Raw genomic sequence first — 20,464 nt, 5'->3', positions numbered from 1 at the left:
TACTTTATTTTGTATTGGATTCCAAGCTAGAAAAGCTGACAAAACTTTATCGGAACTTCAAAACACAAAAACAATTTCTACCACGAGAAAGCGAGACTACTATTACCCCAAATTTAGTGATTTTGTTTATGTTTTAAATTTTATTTTTACATTAACATTTTTAACAATAAAAACAATGCAAATAACACGGGAAAGATATTTCGGTCTCTGATGATTCACTTTTTTCACAAGAAAGTTGATTCTAGTTTTGTGTTTTTATGCAGAAACAAGTAAGGAAGGTTAAGTTCGGGTGTAACCGAACATTACATACTCAGTTGAGAGCTATGGTGACAACATAAGGGAACATAACAATGTAGGAAAATGAACCGAGGGAAATCCTGGAATGTGTTTGTATGAAATGTGTATCAAATGAAAGGCATTAAAGAGTATTTTATGAGGGAGTGGGCCATAGTTCTATAGGTGGACGCCATTTAGGGATATAACCATAAAGGTGGATCAGGGTTGACTCTAGAATGCGTTTGTACGATATGGGTATCAAATTAAAGGTGTTAATGAGTATTTTAAAAGGGAGTAATCCTTAGTTCCATAGGTGGACGCCGTTTCGAGATTTCGCCAGGGAACAGGGGTGACCCTAGAATTTGTTTGTACAATATGGGCATCAAACGAATGGTGTTAATGAGTATTTTAAAAGGGAGTGGGCCTTAGTTCTATAGGTGGATGCCGTTTCGAAATATCACCATAATGGTGGACCAGGGTTGACTCTAGAATGTGTTTGTACGATATGGGTATCAAATTAAAGGTATTAATGGGGGTTTTAAAAGGGAGTGCTGATTGTTGTATTAATGAGGACCAGGGGTGACTCTAGAATGCGAAAGGTGTTAATGAGTATTTTAAAAGGGAGTAATCCTTAGTTCCATAGGTGGACGCCGTTTCGAGATATCGCCATAAAGGTGGACCAGGGGTGACCCTAGAATTTGTTTGTTCAATATGGGTATCAAAAGAAAGGTGTTAATAAGTATTTTAAAAGGGAGTAATCCTTAGTCCCATAGGTGGACGCCGTTTCGAGATATCGCCATAAAGGTGGACCAGGGGTGACCCTAGAATTTGTTTGTACAATATGGGCATCAAACGAAAGGTGTTAATGAGTATTTTAAAAGGGAGTGGGCCTTAGTTCTATAGGTGGACGCCGTTTCGAAATATCGCCATAAAGGTGGACCAGGGGTGACTCTAGAATGTGTTTGTATGATATGGGTATCAAATTAAAGGTATTAATGAGTATTTTAAAAGGGAGTAATCCTTAGTTCCATAGGTGGACGCCGTTTCGAGATATCGCCATAGAGGTAGACCAGGGGTGACCCTAGAATTTTTTTGTACAATATGGGCATCAAACGAAAGGTGTTAATGAGTATTTTAAAAGGGAGTGGGCCTTAGTTCTATAGGTGGACGCCGTTTCGAAATATCGCCATAAAGGTGGACCAGGGGTGACTCTAGAATGTGTTTGTACGATATGGGTATCAAATTAAAGGTATTAATGAGTATTTTAAAAGGGAGTAATCCTTAGTTCCATAGGTGGACGCCGTTTCGAGATATCGCCATAAAGGTGGACCAGGGGTGACTCTAGAATGTGTTTGTACGATATGGATATCAAATTAAAGGTATTAATGAGGGTTTTAAAAGGGAGTGGTGGTTGTTGTATAGGTGGTCGCATTTTCGAAATATCGCCATAAAGGTGGACCAGGGGTGACTCTAGAATTTGTTTGTACAATATGGGTATCAAAAGAAAGGTGTTAATGAGTATTTTAAAAGGGAGTAATCCTTAGTTCCATAGGTGGACGCCGTTTCGAGATATCGCCATAAAGGTGGGCCAGGGGTGACTCTAGAATTCGTTTGTGCAATATGGGTATCAAACGAAAGGAGTTAATGAGTATTTTAAAAGGGAGTGGGCCTTAGTTCTATAGGTGGACGCCTTTTCGAGGTATTGCAATAAAGGTGGACCAGGGGTGACTCTAGACTTTGTTAGTACGATATGGGTATCAAAGGAAAGGTGTTAATGAGTATTTTCAAAAGGGAGTGGGCCTTCGTTCTATAGGTGTTCGCCTTTTCGAGATATCGCCATAAAGGTGGACCAGGGGTGACTTTAGAATATATTTGTACGATATGGGTATCAAATGAAAGGTGTTAATGAGTATTTTAAAAGGGAGTGGGCCTTAGTTCTATAGGTGGACGCCGTTTCGAAATATCGCCATAAAGGTGGACCAGGGGTGACTCTAGAATGTGTTTGTACGATATGGGTATCAAATTAAAGGTATTAATGAGGGTTTTAAAAGGGAGTGGTGGTTGTTGTATAGGTGGTCGCATTTTCGAAATATCGCCATAAAGGTGGACCAGGGGTGACTCTAGAATTTGTTTGTACAATATGGGTATCAAAAGAAAGGTGTTAATGAGTATTTTAAAAGGGAGTAATCCTTAGTTCCATAGGTGGACGCCGTTTCGAGATATCGCCATAAAGGTGGGCCAGGGGTGACTCTAGAATTCGTTTGTGCAATATGGGTATCAAACGAAAGGGGTTAATGAGTATTTTAAAAGGGAGTGGGCCTTAGTTCTATAAGTGGACGCCTTTTCGAGATATCGCCATAAAGGTGGACCAGGGGTGACTCTAGAATGAGTTTGTACGATATGGGTATCAAATTAAAGGTATTTATGAGAGTTTTAAAAGGGAGTGGTGGTAGTTGTATATGTGAAGGCGTTTTCCAGATATCGACCAAAATGTGGACCAGGGTGACCCAGAATATCATCTGTTGGATACCGCTAATTTATTTATATATGTAATACCTGCCAAGATTTTAAAGGTTTTTTATTTCGCCCTGCAGAACTTTTTCATTTTCTTCTACTTAATATGGTAGGTGTCACAACCATTTTATAAAGTTTTTTCTAAAGTTATATTTCGCTTCAATAAAACAATACAATTACCTTACCATGTTTCACCCCTTCTTTCGTATTTGGTATATAATTATGGCATTTTTTCATTTTTCGTAATTTTCGATATCGAAAAAGTGGGCGTGGTCATAGTCGGATTTCGTTCATTTTTCATACCAAGATAAAGTGAGTTAAAGTAAGTACGTGAACTAAGTTCATTAAAGATATGTCGATTTTTGCTCAAGTTATCGTGTTAACGGCCATGCGGAAGGACAGACGGACGACTGTGTATAAAAACTGGGCGTGGCATCAACCGATTTCGCCCATTTTCACAGAAAAGAGTTATCGTCACAAAACCTATGCCCCTACCAAATTTCAACAGGATTGGTTAATTTTTGTTCGACTTATGGCGTTAAAATTATCCTAGACAAATTAAATGAAAAAGGGCGGAGCCACACCCATTTTGAAATTTTCTTTTATTTTTGTATTTTGTTGCACTAAATCATTACTGGAGTTGAATGTTGACATAATTTACTTATATACTGTAAAGATATTAAATTTTTTGTTAAAATTTTACTTAAAAAAAAAAATTTTTTTAAAAGTGGGCGTGGTCCTTCTCCGATTTTGCTAATTTTTATTAAGCGTACATATAGTAATAGGAGTAATGTTCCTGCCAAATTTCATCATTATATCTTCAACGACTGCCAAATTACAGCTTGCAAAAGTTTTAAATTACCTTCTTTTAAAAGTGGGCGGTGCCACGCCCGTTGTCCAAAATTTTGCTAATTTTCAATTCTGCGTCATAAGTTCAACTCAGCTACCAAGTTTCGTCGCTTTATATCTCTTTTGTAATGAATTATCGCAATTTTTCGGTTTTTCGAAATTTTCGATATCGAAAAAGTGGGCGTGGTTATAGTCCGATATCGTTCATTTTAAATAGCGATCTGAGATGAGTGCTCAGGAACCTACCAAATTTCATCAAGATACCTCAAAATTTACTCAAGTTATCGTGTTAACGGATGGACGGACGGACGGACGGACATGGCTCAATCAAATTTTTTTTCGATCCTGATTATTTTGATATATGGAAGTCTATATCTATCTCGATTCCTTTATATATGTACAACCAACCGTTATCCAATCAAACTTAATATACTCTGTGAGCTCTGCTCAACTGAGTATAAAAATTAACAAAAACCGGCATAATATCAAAAAAAACCTATCGAACTATATACAAACGGGCTCGTTTGTTTTTAATCATGGTGGAATAACCAGGTGAAGTAAGCCGTCAGTTGTCTTGCTCTAAATTCTTCCTAGCTCTGTCATTCGGCTATCTGAAAAATTTTCACCAATGTTGTTCCCGAAAAAGTGTTGCTTTTTGTATTTTCCAGGAGTAAAATATACCACTTTTTTCACATAAACTATTAGGATTTATGGATTTACTGGATTTAATTTCAGAGATTCATCATTTGGGTATCTTTGGTGTTGGCTTCCATAAGTGAGGCCGTGCTAAGGTAATACGTCCATATTTTTGATGTTTTCATTACATATGTTTAATTTGTTCCCAAAAAAATTAAGACAGGTCTTTGTTAAAACAAACTATTTGCATTCATGTCATATTCAACCAAGGATCTTCCCCTGTACAGTGCTACTGAAGACTTTCAAAGAATGTTTTTCTCATTTCTACAAGAACTCCAAAATTGTCGTAACTATTTATTTATTTATTTATTTATTTATTTATTTATTTAAGTTCAGTCTACAGAATTTAATTCTTACAGACTAGATATAATACGCAGTTAATCAATTAAAAATAGTGTATTATACCATATTTTGAAAATACTTCGATAAATCAGTGGTATTCTAAATATATAATAAATTGTAACTCACTGTTGTTGTTTTGCTTTAAAAATCATACCACTTAGGTGAGAGTAATGTTACACTTAAGGATTGTAATTTAGAATATATGAATCCAGCTCGCTTCGGATCAACATCTTCTGGTTCTAGGCCGACTGCTGCTGGGCTAGTCTTATCTATCCCCTGACATATTTTGGTAAATAATAACTTGGTAACATTAGTAATACATTATGAATTCAACTATGACGAGTTTTTGGGGGATCTTCTGATTAAGAGAAGAATAATATATGTTTTACTCTCGACTCTTAACGACAAATCAACAAAGCAGATGAGCATGTCAATTAATTTTAAGGGATGGAAACACATTTGAGAGTATCAGGATCACTTCCACATGTGACTGTAAAACTTTTCATCGAACCCGAAACCCATTTAAGTTCCGCAAAAGGCAGAAAAGTTCAACTAAATAACCGACGTATATCCGTAGTATATATGAATAAGACATCTTTCTTTTATGACCGGTTTTTCAATGAAAGTTTCAACTGCAGTTGAAGTTGAAGTCAGTTTACTTTGGCCGCATCCATCAAATTTTACTGCTCATCACAGTTAAATGGCCAAATTGAATTTTTTATTTTTATTCGATCCTAAAAGTAATGTAAACTCTATTATTAACACTAAATTTTGCAACGTTTTACCCTCTTCTGACCGTCGAAAATACATCCCTACCGTTTCAGATAGCGTACATAATATATTTTTTTTATTTACTTCACCTGGTGATTCCACCATGGTTTTTAATGAACTAGGTTGAATTGGGCAGTAGGTACGCATGCGGAAAAGATGGGCATTCCGTATAACGAATACTGCAGAAGCTGCAAAGATCAAAATTCCAGGGAGACAGTAGAACACTTTATGTGTAAATGCCCGGCTATAGCTAGAGCCCGGCTAAGGTTCCTTAGAACCCCGTTTCTAGAAGACCTCAGAGGGTTATCTGTGATAGCAATCCCGAATGTTATTAATTTTATCAACAACTCTGGCTGGTTGTAATACATTGACCGTAACATTGCGTAGGTTTTTAGACGAGTTACTTGGCATCAAAACGGCTTTAAATAGCTACTTGGGCGACCAGGGTCGCAGTCATTTCACCCACCTACCTACCTAGTTTTTTAAATATAGTTTACACACTTACACCAGTACTGAAACCGTATTAGGAGGGAGGGCGACAAAAAATATAAGAGAAAATACAGAGAAAATAAATTAGTGTCATATAGGCATAACCAGAGACACGTGAATTAAAGACAGCATACAAGAATCTTATGAATTACTCAAATAATTATTTCAGGCAAGAAAAATTAAACCAGTGATTGAGAAAACTATTCTACGCTGGAGTTTTTTTTATGCTTTTGCGGCGACTCTGAACATGAACAGAGCACAGAGCAGAGCCGTAGCATAAAAAAGTGGTAGCATTTCTAAGGCTCTCATATGAGCTACGTCCCGTTTAAGAGCGGAGAAAAAAGCAGAATAGAAGCTCGAATACTATTTGTAGTGGAGCGATGGCAAAAAAAAAAATTTATTTAATGCTATTTTGTATTGTTGTGCAGAACTTTTGCTTTTCTCGCGCTACTACTTACCTACAACAACTTGCAATGGAGCGTGTGATTAGAGGCGAGTGCCCCGATGCAATAACAACATTAACAAAAATAAGAAGATTCAAAAACTTAGGCCCGGTTTTGCAGTAGATGGTTAAGCTATGCTTAAACTAAGTTTCCTTAAACTCTAGTCAAATTTAAACTCCAGTTAAACTACTGAGCAGTTTTTCAGTCACAGTTTCAGACCGCCTTTGGGGTAGTCTGTTTTGTACGGCAACATTGGTTTTTTATTATCTAGATAATTTGTAGATACTGCTGGATTTTGTTTACCTAACAAACATGGAAAAAATATTTCTCCAGCGAAGTATATATGGGGAAATCCGCCAAACTTTGGTTTTTTTGGAGAAAAAAAAAATTTTTTGAAACATGGTATCACGCAAATATCTTTTTGTTAGGAACATTGAGGGGTTAATTGGAGCTATAGTGCATCGCCGTTACTCATCTTACATAATGCCTCAAAAAGATATAGTCAAAAGAACGAGCAAAATATATATAAATTGCGGTCGCAATGTTAAATATACATTTATTTCAACACTTCTGTACCGATTACATCGAAATTTTAACACAATATGGAGATATATGCAGCTGTTAACTATGTAAAATTTTTTTGATACACGAGACCCGGTTTTGTAGATATCGGTAAAAATATAAAACCGAATAACCGCCAAATATTTTTTACTGCAAAGTTTGCAGCACATTTATTTTAACACCTTTCTATCGATTCTTTTGAAACTTTAAAAACATATATGTAGTTATATGAACGAAGTATGTTTAGGTAAAAAAGTTTTAATACCCGAGATCCGGTTTTGGAGATATTGATAAAAATATAAACCCGGGTTTACCCGGGTAACCGTCTAATATTTCATACCCGTTTGTTAATTTTTTCTCTACATCACCGTAGTATACCATCAATTGCTTCATCTTGAAATATTCACGCAAGGAAAGTTATTGATGTTTGTACATGGGACAAATATACGAAATTTTCGCCAAAAATTGGCAATCGAATTTTTTTTTTTAAATGTTTGTACCAAATTTGTGTTTCTTTTCATTTACTTTTAAATACAACCTGGTTTAAAAAAAAAATAAACATTTCTACACTTTTTGACGATTGCCAATTTTTGGCGAAAATTTCCTATATTTGCCCCATGTACAAACATCAATAACTTTCCTTGCGTGAATATTCCAAGATGAGGCAATTGATGGTATACTACTGTGGTGTAGAGAAAAAATTAAGAAACGGGTATGAAGTGATAAAATCAAAATTGTAGCTGTGCCCCAAAAAAACCAGATCCTGAAAACATTTACGCAACCAAGTGCTTCCACTTTTCTGCCTCTACCTTCAAAACTGAAAGGGGCACATCGAATTTGAAGCACCAGGTATTTCTAGTCCCTGATAGGCTATTATCGTGCATAATCCGAATTTCAATACTCAGTTGCCCCAAAAAGCTATAAGCAAAAAACTGTCAATATTGGAAATGACAAAAAAAAGTAGCGCTACTTTGATTGATGATAGTTTTGAGTATTGGAGGGGCACATTAACTTTGCTCATACCTTTAGAATCTCCGTATCAAAACCAACATTCAGTTTAAATTCCATAGCGTTCCAGCGATGCCTGAAAATATTATCGAACAAATTCAAAAAAAAAAAAAAAAAAAAAAAATCAAGGGTATCGCTTGAAAAAGTGTAAAAATCGAAGTTTTTTACGTTTCAAAGTTCTGCAGAAACTTACTACCAACTTTCTTGATTTTTAAAATCATCAGATCCTATAGTCAAGAGGTCAAACTTAATGTCCTTGTACTTTTTTCTAGCCTTACATTTTTTGCCCGTGTGTAAAATCCGAGTATCCAAAAAAGTAAAAGTTTTTGGGATTTGCCCATATCTAGTTCTCGAGTTGATATCAATCTTTGAGAGATTTTGGGAAATATACAGTTCTCAAATAAGTAGCCAATACATTTCTCCAGTTGATATCCTACATTGGACTTCGAATTGAGATGGAGCTAAAAAAAAAATCTCCAAGGTGGTACCACCAAAACCAGCAGCTGTTTATTGTGAGAAATAAACACCTGGTTGATAACAGTAATGAAGCGTAATTAATCAAAAATAAATTATATATATTTTATTCTATTTTCGTGAAAATACTGTAGTATGGAATATTACATTTGAGTCCAGTTAGAGAAGCACAAGTTGTTAAGTAAATTTTTTCAACTTACATAAGTAATGGCATTTTTTGCTTTATAAAAAATTCCCTCTTTTGCTGAGTACGCTATGATTCTCGAGTTAAGCCACTGTTTCAAAACAACTCTAGAAATTTTAGAAGTAGGCCTAGTTATCAACACGAGCTTAAATGGTACTCAAACCCAATTGCTTGTTAGGTATATTCGACGCCATTTCGAACGAACGCAAATAACCGATAGGTTAACTAGAGTTTAACCCTGCCAGATCGACGGCTTAAGCTCAGCTTAAACTTCAGTTAAAGTAGACTGAAAAAATGCAGAATAAGTTTAAGCGTAGTTTAACTGGCAAACTAAGTTGAACTTGTACTGAAAACCTGGGCTTTAAAAACCGAAAATTAATACCACGAGTATAAAAGCAACACCACCACAACGCTTAATCTGATCCAACAACAAAAACAAGTGAAAACACAAACTTTTGCATAACAATACCCAACAGAGCAAAAAGTATTAAATTTATTATTTTAGGTATCGCTCCATTACAAATAGTATTTCGCTCGGAGCTTCTGCTTTTTACTCCGCTCCAAAACACGACGTGGCAGAGCCGTAGAAATTCTATTCCTTTTTAATGCTCTGTTCATGTTCAAAGCCGGAGCAGTAGTAGTGCATATTTTTCGCGGTTACTAATACTCTGAAGTAGCAAACAAAAGCACTGGATGAAACTACAATTTTTAACAAACAAAAAAATGTTAACAGAAAAGAATGTCATGAAAAATAGATAGAAAGTGAAAATAAAAACTATTTTACAAATACATTAAAACAGCAGGTACCTCAAAATAGATAGGACACATTTTTTTTTTTTTTTCATAATTATTACATAACATCTAAGTTTTTTGTACAGGCCCTATTGACATTGTTACGAATATAATAAAATTTTGTATTTTGTTATTTATATGCGAGTACTTGCTAATTTGTTTTTAATTCAATTAATTTTTTTATGCTTTTTTACATATTTTTTTGCTTTGTTGTAAATAAATACTTACTATTTGTTTGTTAAAATATTCGTTGTGGCCATCAGCTCAAATACAAACGTCGCAGAAAGACAAAGCACAATGAAAAAAAAAATTTTGTTTTGTTATAACCATAATAAATTTTATTTTTTCTTTGTTTTTGGTGATAAATCAAACAAACAAAAAAAAAAAAAAAATACAAAAGAAACTAACAAACATGCCAACAAAAATTATATTTTACCAACTAAGACTAACTACAATGCGATAACTCATCATCAACGATAACAGCGGCAAACTTTTTTATCTCTTTGTATTACTTTGTTTTAATTTTTGAATGGGTAATGGGCTTAAACCAAGAATAAAAACCCTACGAAATGAGTTGCATTTTTCCTTTCCCTCATTTTTCCCATACAACCCAAAGACATATTAGAAAAATTTTACTTTAGTACGAGCAACTTAACTATATAACCGACATTATGTTGTGATCAGCAAAAAAGACCTCATTTAACGTTTTCCAGGATTCCACTTTTCCCTGTCATCTCCGAAGAACCTATCAATTTCCGCAAACTCTTTGAAACTCTTTGCAACTTAATTGAAGGGGCACTATCCGAAATTTCGCACTGGGCCACAGCCATAGGTTTGGAAGTCAAACCGGATAAAACCGAGCTTGACCTCGTCACGAGGAGGTACAAAGTACCAAAGAATTGGGGGTACGTTTTTAGCGTTTAGCGATCAAGTCAAGTATTTGAGAGTCATTCTGGATAGGAAGCGACCATATAGCGGAGCGATCCAAGAAAGCAGCAGCAGCGCTGTTCACCTGCAAGAGGGCAATTGGCACCTCCTAGGGATTCTCCCCTAAGGTGGCCTACTGGATTTATAGTCATTGTGCGCCCGATTCTTCTTTATGGTGCCTTGGTCTGGTGGCCTGCACTAGCTAAAAGTACCCATCTTAAAATGCTTCAAAAGGTGCAACGGAGTTCGGAGCTCTGCATTACCGGAGCTCTCGGCTCCACCTCGTCTGAAGCACTCAACCCAATGCTATACCTTCCACCTATTGACCTGGTGGCGAAGGAAATAGCGGTCATGGCCGCTCTACGCATAAGGGAAACTGGTCTCTGGTCAAATGGATCTAGTGGACACGCAACAATCCTGGGCACGAACGCCCCAATACCGGTACGCACTGAGTACCGCACGCCAAAGAACGTCTTCGTTAAAAACTATAGTATATATATTCCATCGCGACAAGACTGGAATAGCAGTCAACATACGGTACCGGGTGCCATCAACATATTCACGGATGGTTCTAAACTTGACGGGAAGGTGGGAGAGTCCTCTTTTCACCGGATCTGGGTCTAGAGGTCTCTTTTCGCCTACCAGATCACTGTAGTGTTTACCAAGCGGAAATGCTGGCAATACATAGGGCTGTGGATCATCTCGGGTATATGTTTAAGGATGGTAAACGGGTGTTTATTTTCTCAGACAGCCAGGCCGCATTAAAGGCCCTGGACTCATTCGTCGACAACGCAAAGTCGGTCACTGAATGCCGCAGATCTCTTAACGAGATGGCTCAGCACTTCAGTATTAGCCTTATATGGGTATCTGGGCACAGGGATATTGAAGGCAACTGCAGATCAGACGAGCTGGCCAGAAGAGGCACCACCGACAATATCCTTCCCGGGAAATGATTCGGTAGGTATACCCATGGCCACTTTCAGGCTTCGTGTGAACACAAGCACTATAAGAATTGCAAATGGACTATGGTCAGCCATATCATCGTGTGAGACATCCAGGCTAACCTGGCCCTCATATGACAAGGGGCGCACAAGAGCGCTTCTGATTTTAAACAAATCAGTTCTATCGTCCCTGATAAGGGTTCTGACAGGGCATTGTTTAATAGGCACGCATGGTGCTAGAATGGGGGTAACGACCTTCGACTACTGTCGTAGCTGCAGATGTACAGAAGAGGAGGAGAGTGTTCAGCACCTTCTCTGTCATTGTCCAGCGCTTAGTAGGCGTAGGTTGGCCATCCTTGGTAAACCTTTTCTACATGACCTTGCTGAGGTCTCTAGCTATGCAGTCAAGGCTCTAGCAAAATACAAACATTTCACGAAGTGGTTTGACCCGCTTTAGGCAGAGTAGGGGTCCTCTTTGAGACCGTATAGGGTATTACAATGGGCCCAACGGTGGCCTAAGTAGTGAGCTGTTACCATTGTGTCCAGCTCAGCCCTCGCAACCCAACCTAACCTATGATTTCCTGAGCCTTAGCATTTCGAATTTGCACTACTGAAAGTATTCACATAATGCTTTAACGAAAGCCTTCACCGTCCACTGGCATAAGCCATCGCCCAAGTTCTTCCATCCAAATAATTATATTCCAAACACTTATGTTTGGCCATGTTCTGAATCCAAATTGTAAGGGTGTTTTGATTTTTTTCAGGGAAGAGGAAACGGCTAAGGCTGTACAACTAAACTCGATATTAAATTATAGCGTTGATACCGAGGATAGTGTTGCTGTCGCTGATGCACTACATAGTGGCTCAATGGCATCAGTAACGGCATTGCACAAGAATAGCAGAAGCGTTTCACTTACGACAGATAAAGTCGGTATTCAAGGGGTTGATAAGCGCAATACAAAGCTTTATATCTGCAAAGTTTCGGCAACCCCATTGTGAACCTCACCTACGCGAGGGCATCCTGTTACAAATATGAATGTATCATACATATATTTATCAGGCGATGCTCTGGCGACCCCGAGTTCCTCATGGAACTAGGGGGTGGGGGAGGGCGGCGTTATGACCTGGAAGGTTTAATGTGGTCATATTAATCGTTCCCGAGATGGTCGGGCTAGTACCTTAATTGTGCTTTATTACCGGAACGTACCGGTTCTATATCCGGCAAAGGACCAACAACAACGATAACACTCGCCAAAACCTTCGGGGAGTGTCTTTATCGTTAATACAACAACAACGACAGATAAAGTCAAATGAAGCGAGGGATATCGGTTAAAAGATAAATTCGATAATCGAAAGGTGACTGGTTGGAAAGCTGAATTAATAGCGTTGGCGCCATCATCTTAACAGATGATGACTGCACTGTAAACAACACTACACTGAAAGAAAAAGTTGACTATATCAACCAAATTATGGGTCAGTTCAATCGATATCTCTGTAAATTTTCATCCCTCGCAACTTGCTGTTAAATCAACTTTGCACAAAGTCTTGATTCGGAATTGAGTGTTGTTTCAACAGTCAAATCCGCAAAAAAAAAAAAAAACTTCATCAAATGTAAGCCACAGCTCTGTTAAAAATAAAATAAATAAATACAAAATTTGTTGGGCGACCCCGCTCAGAATTTTTTTCTAATTGTGGTATTCACGTCAGCTCGTTATCAACTTAACTGCTTAAAAATAATTTACCTGCAGTACTTTCGTAAACTACATTAAAACTATAACCACGCAAACAGATAACATAGATCACGTGAATACCCCTACTTTTTTCTTAGGATTATAAGTTGCTTTTTCCAGGTCTTGAACCCAGATTTTCGCTGTGGTAGGCGTAGCATCACACCACGGTGACTAACAATTATTAATGTCACTATAAGAATACCAATGAAAACTGTTAAAATTACAGATTTCTGTCTATATTAGAATAATAGTGGAAGTTGATTGGGATGAAACCTGTTGATACTGCAACAGAAACTGCAGTTGCTATTGATATGATAAGAGATTTCTGTGTCACGATATCCATTAAAACAAAGTAGTGAGTGCCGTGAGCGTGAGTTTATTTTTAAAATTAGCTGATGCATTTCCATAATTTTAACAGTGATTCGCTGTTCACTTCTTTTAACAGGAAAATCAGTTCGATTGATTGAGAACCTGTCGTTTTTACAGAATATTGTTAACTTGAGACCAACAGTTTTTCTTCTGTTGAAATAACTAAACAAATTTGTTTCTTTGACAAAAAAACTCGGTTGAATTAACCATAATGCAATACACTTTTAATTAATTCAAGAACAACAAACCTAGTTTGTGGATTTTACCAGCAACATTTCTTTCGATTCGAAAGCTGTCAAGTTACATGCTTTTTTTTTTTTTAATACGAAAGAAATTTCTTTTACAATCGAATAACAGAATAAAACGCCCTAGCAGTTCGAAAAATTCGATTGACCAAAATTAAAAAGGGCTGCAACCTAGTTTTAACTATATGTCGTTATTTTTATATCTGGTACTATATCGTGAATGGTTTAATCGATGTGAGCGATTTTGTCACACTTCTGCACCAATTTTGCAACTAAGAAACATTTTACGATGCTGCCACCTATTTGAATTTTTAATATAATAATAATAATAATAATTTTTTATAGATCACAACAATGTTTAGGTAATATTCGATACGAACTACTCCCCAACAGATAACGCCGGCATAGTTTATTGGTCTGGGGATGATTTGTTATTTAGTGTATTCATTTTTTACGCTTTTGCGTTTCCTCAACGTTTTTGTTTTATAAACTCGGTAACAAAGATTGATCCAAGTTTAAAAATACTAAACTACTACTATGTTGGCAAGCAAATCACTTCAGTACATTTTTTTTTTTTGTTGGATTTGTTATCTTAGTATTTCTTCTAAATGTACCGCTGTTTAATTTGTTGTAGTGTTTTATGTTGTGTTATTTTAAACTGATAAATATATTGTTATTGTAATGCCAAGCCAAACAATTGATTCAACTTTTATTAGTTACATTATTTTAAATTGTAAAACGTGTAAGAGTTAGCCAAACACAAAAATAAATAGATTTATTTTCTAACTGATTTCGCTAATCTAGAAGCTACGTATATGAAGATGTTGAAGTTGCCAAAAGTTGTAAGGCTAACAAAAGTGGAACATCAAAGACAAAACTTGTGAAAGCTCAATTGGTAGAATTAAAAAAAATGATTTTAGAAAAATAGTACATGTAGTAATTAAACTTTGTCCCCAAAAATGTGTTCTTGGGAAAATTCTAAGTATTTTTTTACAATTTTGAGGGTTGAGTGGAAGAACCACACTATCTCGGCTGCCGATTTGAGTCACTCTACCACAAAATTAGGTTGAAGCAAGCTCTATCTCAGAAGTGAAATCAAAAACAATCTTCATACACATATCAACACGTTAGTTAGAAGAGTTTTGAAATAAATTATGATATAGGACGTTCTTAGAGCGTTTACTGATATGGAGAGTTTTCATTGGGATCTCTACTTAGCCCACGATTTATTATTATTGAACAATAACTACTGATTTGTAAATTTGAAAAAAAAATATTACTATTAATTAAAACCGCGGTTTCGAATCGAGCTCAAGGCCTAACAATAATTTATTATCATTATTATTGTTATGATAAATTTTTTCTTAATTGAAAAAATTATTAAATTAGAATAGAAGAAAGAAAAAATTTTAAACAACTGCCAAAGCTCGTTGTATAGATCCATTTCGGGAATTGCTAAATTCCTTCATCGGCAACGTTTAGGCGCCGCTGCTATAACCATTCAGCCATCACAGCTGTTTTTTGTTTGTCTTCATTAATCCTACTTCTATTCTGGTTAGTGCCAATTGATATTCACAACACTGCGACATCTGTTGCAGAATGGATGTGAAAATTGGACTTGTTTGATGGCAATGCTGCCATAGTGTCATATGTTATTGACAGTTTTTCCCCCGTGCTCTGGGATGTATTAACAATTTTTGTTGTTATATCGGCCTACTGATTTGTAAGATCGCGGGTTCGAATCGAGCTCAAGGCCTAACAATAATTTTTTATCATTATTATTGTTATGATAAAAAAAAAAATTATTAATTAAAACTTTCATATATGTATGAATGTTGGGAAACTTTAGATACCTGATCAAGTACTCAGACTTAGAATACCTTGGACGGTAAGGAGTATGCCTGGGCTTTTATTAATGTCTCGAAACGAGAAACAATAGATGGTCTTAATGTACAACCAGATTCGATACCACGGATCAGTGCATGTTAAGCTGCATGGGGACTTATTACCAAAAAAAATATTCTGAGTCCTTATACACCCAATTTACAGCGCTAGTTTTCTGCACTCGCCGAATTATCGAACAAACTTTTGGTAAAACTCTGGGCACATTCATTAGGATCTTACGGACCTAACCTTATCTATGTATGCAATAAAAAATCCTAAGAAGCGTACAGTGAAATTTTCTGTATTTTAATTGTAGTTCAAAAATCAAATTGTAATATTCTGAGTATGAATTGAAATTTTTCTTAAATTGAGGACTCTGAACTTTAATTATAGGGCCTCATTCTCTATTACGAAACCAACGTTTGTTTCGCCTCAGATACGAATCGCTACTGTTTTTTCACTATATTAAACGATGGCAACATTTCATTTGACAGTTGCATTCGCCTTCCTGCTTGACATAACGTAAGAAAAAACTTAAAGGCCGAACGAAAATGATAGAGAATACCACTGCTAGACGAAATCGTATGGAGGCGAATCATCCGTCTATCGTGCGCAATACAGAATGAAGGCCATCATTTTCTAAATTCGAATTTTAATTATATGAACTTGAGTTATAATTTTCTGAACTTGAACTGGAATTTTTTGAACTTGAATTAAAATTTTTTGAACCTTGTCATTTTCTAAATTCAAGTTAGATGTTCTGAATTGAACTGCAATTTTTTGAATATGATTTCAATTTTGTAAAATAAAATGTCATTTTCTGAATTGTAGCTTCTGAATTTATAATGACAATTTTGAACTGGAATTTTAATTCTGAAAATTAATTGCAGTTTTGTGAATATGAATTTTAATTATCTATTTTTGAATTTTATTTTTAGATTAAATATTATATATGGATTTTTTGCATTTCCAGAGAGTCTGTAAAATGTATTTTGAAAAGCCTTACTTTTTAGGGTTTGGGAAACGTATCTTAACTAAGTTTTTTATAAATCTCTTTTATTTCTAAAGATATTATTATGAGCCCATTGAGGGAATTTTCGAAATATGAAATTGAAGACGAAGACAAGGAGACTTTCAATGGCAATTATTGTTCGGTGCACAGACTGCGACCAATAAACATTTTATCGGCAATAGAAAGGAGAGTCAATAACATTTGTATAACATTTATCTGAGGTTGTTCGTATGTGACTTGGATTGAGGAATTTAGGCATACCTTCTGGAATTTAGGAAAACTTCTTCTAACTTTAATGAAAGACATAAAAAAATATGGCAGATACTTTTTCAAGGTTTCTTAATTACCATACATACATATATCTGTGGTCACAAGCAATAATTGCCTAAGTCCTATCCTTTGCTGGGACTTAGGCGATTATTGCATATGACCACAGATATAAACATATTATACGCCTGCTTTCGACTGAATTCAATTTGAACAAAGTAGAAACCGAAAACAACTCTATAATAGGGGGATTCGTCTTTGTCTTGCAAGGTGCACGGATTGTTCATATCCTATGACATACTACGAGAGCACCTCATAGTGGAGTTATAGCATTCATCAGCACCATTTTAGGCCGAGCTTCTCTTCCAATTTGCGTCGTGCTCCTTTTAAATTGTCCTACAAATTGGCGGGACAGGACCTACTTGTTTTATGCCGACTCCGCAAGTCGCAAGCAGATGAGTTTTCACTGAAAGCTTTTCATGGCAAAAATAGACTCCGAGTGCTTGCCAAAAACTGCCGAGGAGCGACCCTGCTTAGACAAATTTTTTACTAATGGAAAAACCTTGTTTCTAAAATTTTGATGTTGCTTTGCTCGATATATATTTACATACATATATCGTTATATCAGTTTCGTTGTACAAGTATGCAAGAGCAAATAAAAATATTTTTAGGTGGCCAAACTTTTTTTCACTATAGAAATATTGGCCAAAACTCATTTTAACAATGAAAAAAAGGCCTCGTAATTAATTATTAATAGAAAATAACAAAATACCACAAAATATTATGAAAAACAAATGCTAATTTTTTTTTAGCGAAACGAGAGGATTGCGAGGAATAACATTGAAGCAGGGTCGCTTTTTCATTTCCTACAAATGCACGAAGATATACATACGTTTGAGCATAACGTAAATTACACGGATTACATGAAATTTTTTCGTGTATTTTGACTTTACAATCCGTGCAATACTTGCACCATTTACAAGACAAAGCGCGTTCCCCTAATGAGTAACAAAAATGTTATCGCATATACGAAAAAACACAACGATATCTAACAACAGTTGGAAAATAAACATAAAGAGCACTTAGCATAACTTAAAATGAACGTGGTAGTCAATAAATGGACGCACGTAAATAACAACAAAAAAAAATATATATATAAATATATATATATCAAAACTAAACAACCTAATGTACGAATAATAAACTATAACAAAAAGAGGAAATAAGGCACAAAACGATTTAATAGTAAAATATGAAAAGTAAAAAAAACGTATTACTAACCTCCTCGCTGGATGATTTGTCATGGCGCGGTGGTGTTGCCGGTGAAGCTTGGCTAAGCAAATCGGGTAAAACGCTGCTTGTGCGTGTTCCTGGAGTGCCGAGACCGCTATTATCACTGCTACGATTCTATTTGTTTATGCGCGTATTTAGGAAAAAGAAATTGATAGAAATGGTTTAGAAGTGAGATTCATATTTTCACCCAAATGTATTTTGTTGAAAAAGGTCAATAATTATGAAAAAATTATAAATACATCACAACACATTTATAATGTATAGAGGTATGTATAACGATTAAAAGTACTGGGCCCTTATTATGTGACTCGATTCGACAGAAATTTCATAGGGATTTAAAAAAAAATGTAATTTGACAGATTTTGAACCAAATTTCCTTTCGAATCGAGTTATAGAATAAGGCTCCTGGTTTTAAAAAATGATGTCACACAGTTTTTGCCTTTGCAACGGTACATTTGAATGCATGTATGTATGTTTGTATATGAATGCCAATGAATTACATGTAAACGAAATAAAAAACAATGGATTAACTACTTAACCATTAATAGGCTTCTGCAAATAGATTACTGATACTTATGGAATTGAGCAATAATATTTTTATTAAATGGATGCATAATTATACCATCACGACTATTCCATATTTATCGGCTATAACAGCGGCTCCGTTCTCACGACGAAAAGAAAAATAAAATGATCTCAGTATAGCCAAGATATGATCACTGAAACAATACAGAAACAGTTCTGAAATAGACGCAGAATGATAACGCAAACAATTCCGAAATAATCCTGAATGTAATTCCTAGGTGATGCATAGATGCTCCCAAAACAATTTCTTAACAGCCCCGAAATTATAACGAAAACAATTATCTTAATATATAAAAAACACGTGTCACACAACTGAGGCCAATGGACGCCTAAACTACTGAACCGATCTTGAATTTGTTTTGCACCCCGTGTGTAGTTTGATCTAACTTGAAATATAGGATAGGTGACTGGGTGACTAGGGTCTCGAGATATAGGCCAAAACGTGGACCAGGGTACCCCTAGAGTGTGTTTATACAATATGGATATCAAATGAAAGCTGTTGATGAGTGCTTTAGTACAGAGTAATATATTATCCAGAGACGGACTGGGACTGGGATTAGGACTAGGACTGGGACTGAGACTCGGAGTGGGACTGGGACTGGGAATGGAATAAAATACATACCACCTTCTGGGACAGGCAATAAGGGATGCAGAAGAATGAGAAGAAATTGAGAGAAGAGAAAAGAGAGGAGATTGAGAAAGAGATAGAATGAGACGAAGATGAAAATGGATGAAGCGAAAAAGACGGAGGGAGGAGTGAATAAAAGGATTAGGAAAAAGTGAAGAGCGGGGGGGGGGGGGGGGCGGGGGGGGGCAGTCAGACGGAAAAAGCTTATTAAAATGTATGCAGATTGGCCAAATTTAGGGCAGGACAACGCTGCCGGGTCTTCTGGTGTTATTATAAATTATTGCAAAGCCGCTACAGAAAAAATCTCGGAATAGCTCAGGAATTACCCGGAGAAAATCGCGAAGTCATCATTCTTGAAAACAATCCCGAAATAGCTTCGTATTAGTCTCGAAATGACCCTTAATACCGAATACCGAAACAGAAACTATTTGCTGCTATCAAATATATAAAAATTTTCTTATTATCAACTATGAGTACCTTTAAGTTTAATCAATATACAAAAAAAAAAAAAATAATAAATATTATAATATTATTCAAGTTTTTAATTCTGGTCATTGAGAGTAAAGTTTATTTATTAGAGTTATTTTCTTATGCAGAGTGAGAATACTAATAATTTTACATAATAAATCTACTGAAATCTTATTAGTACAGAATCAGATATAATACTAAAACAACTTCACACAAATTAGTCAAGTTTTCTGCATTGAAGCCCTCATTGAACTCGACCTTCATTTATAAATTTATTTATTTCAATCCATGGGGTTTCAAACCGAATGACGCCCGTCATTCCTGGAACGTTCCCGAAATGCAAAATTTTGTCCTAACGATTTAAATATCTTTATAACAAGCTTTTCCTATAAAAATTATTTGAAACCATAAAAGCAGTGTAAGTCAAACAATTCAATGGAAAAACAAAAAAACAAAATAAAAAAACAGTAAACTTAATTTTACTTCTTACTACTCTTTACTTAGATTTACTTAGATTTACAAAAAGTTAAGGCAGTTCGCGTTAAATTTCGGGCTTTGAAAAGAATTATGTACCAGAATCAAGTCTTTTAATAGGTCATACTCTTGAATTTTTCTTGTGTACCAAATAAATCTATATACTCAGTTAAACCAACGTAAAAATCGCCCTTCATATTTCTCCGATTTTACTTTTTCCACTTTACTGCCTTTTTGCTATG

The 20,464-nt window shown here is 35.7% G+C and overlaps 1 protein-coding gene across 8 annotated transcripts in view; it reads right to left on the bottom strand.

Moving 5' to 3' along the window:
• Positions 1-20,464, bottom strand: part of msn (serine/threonine-protein kinase msn) — a 161,349-nt gene that overhangs the window by 17,574 nt on the left and 123,311 nt on the right. For all 8 annotated transcript variants that reach the window (XM_067790384.1, XM_067790390.1, XM_067790391.1 and 5 more), the window contains one exon: positions 18,056-18,181. In XM_067790384.1, the coding sequence (XP_067646485.1) occupies positions 18,056-18,181 (126 nt within the window). The remainder of the gene's footprint in view (positions 1-18,055; positions 18,182-20,464) is intronic.

Source organism: Eurosta solidaginis, chromosome 5 (genome assembly GCF_040869045.1).
Source record: "Eurosta solidaginis isolate ZX-2024a chromosome 5, ASM4086904v1, whole genome shotgun sequence".
Classification (NCBI taxonomy): domain Eukaryota; kingdom Metazoa; phylum Arthropoda; class Insecta; order Diptera; family Tephritidae; genus Eurosta; species Eurosta solidaginis.
This window is presented reverse-complemented; position numbering and strand designations above follow the sequence as displayed.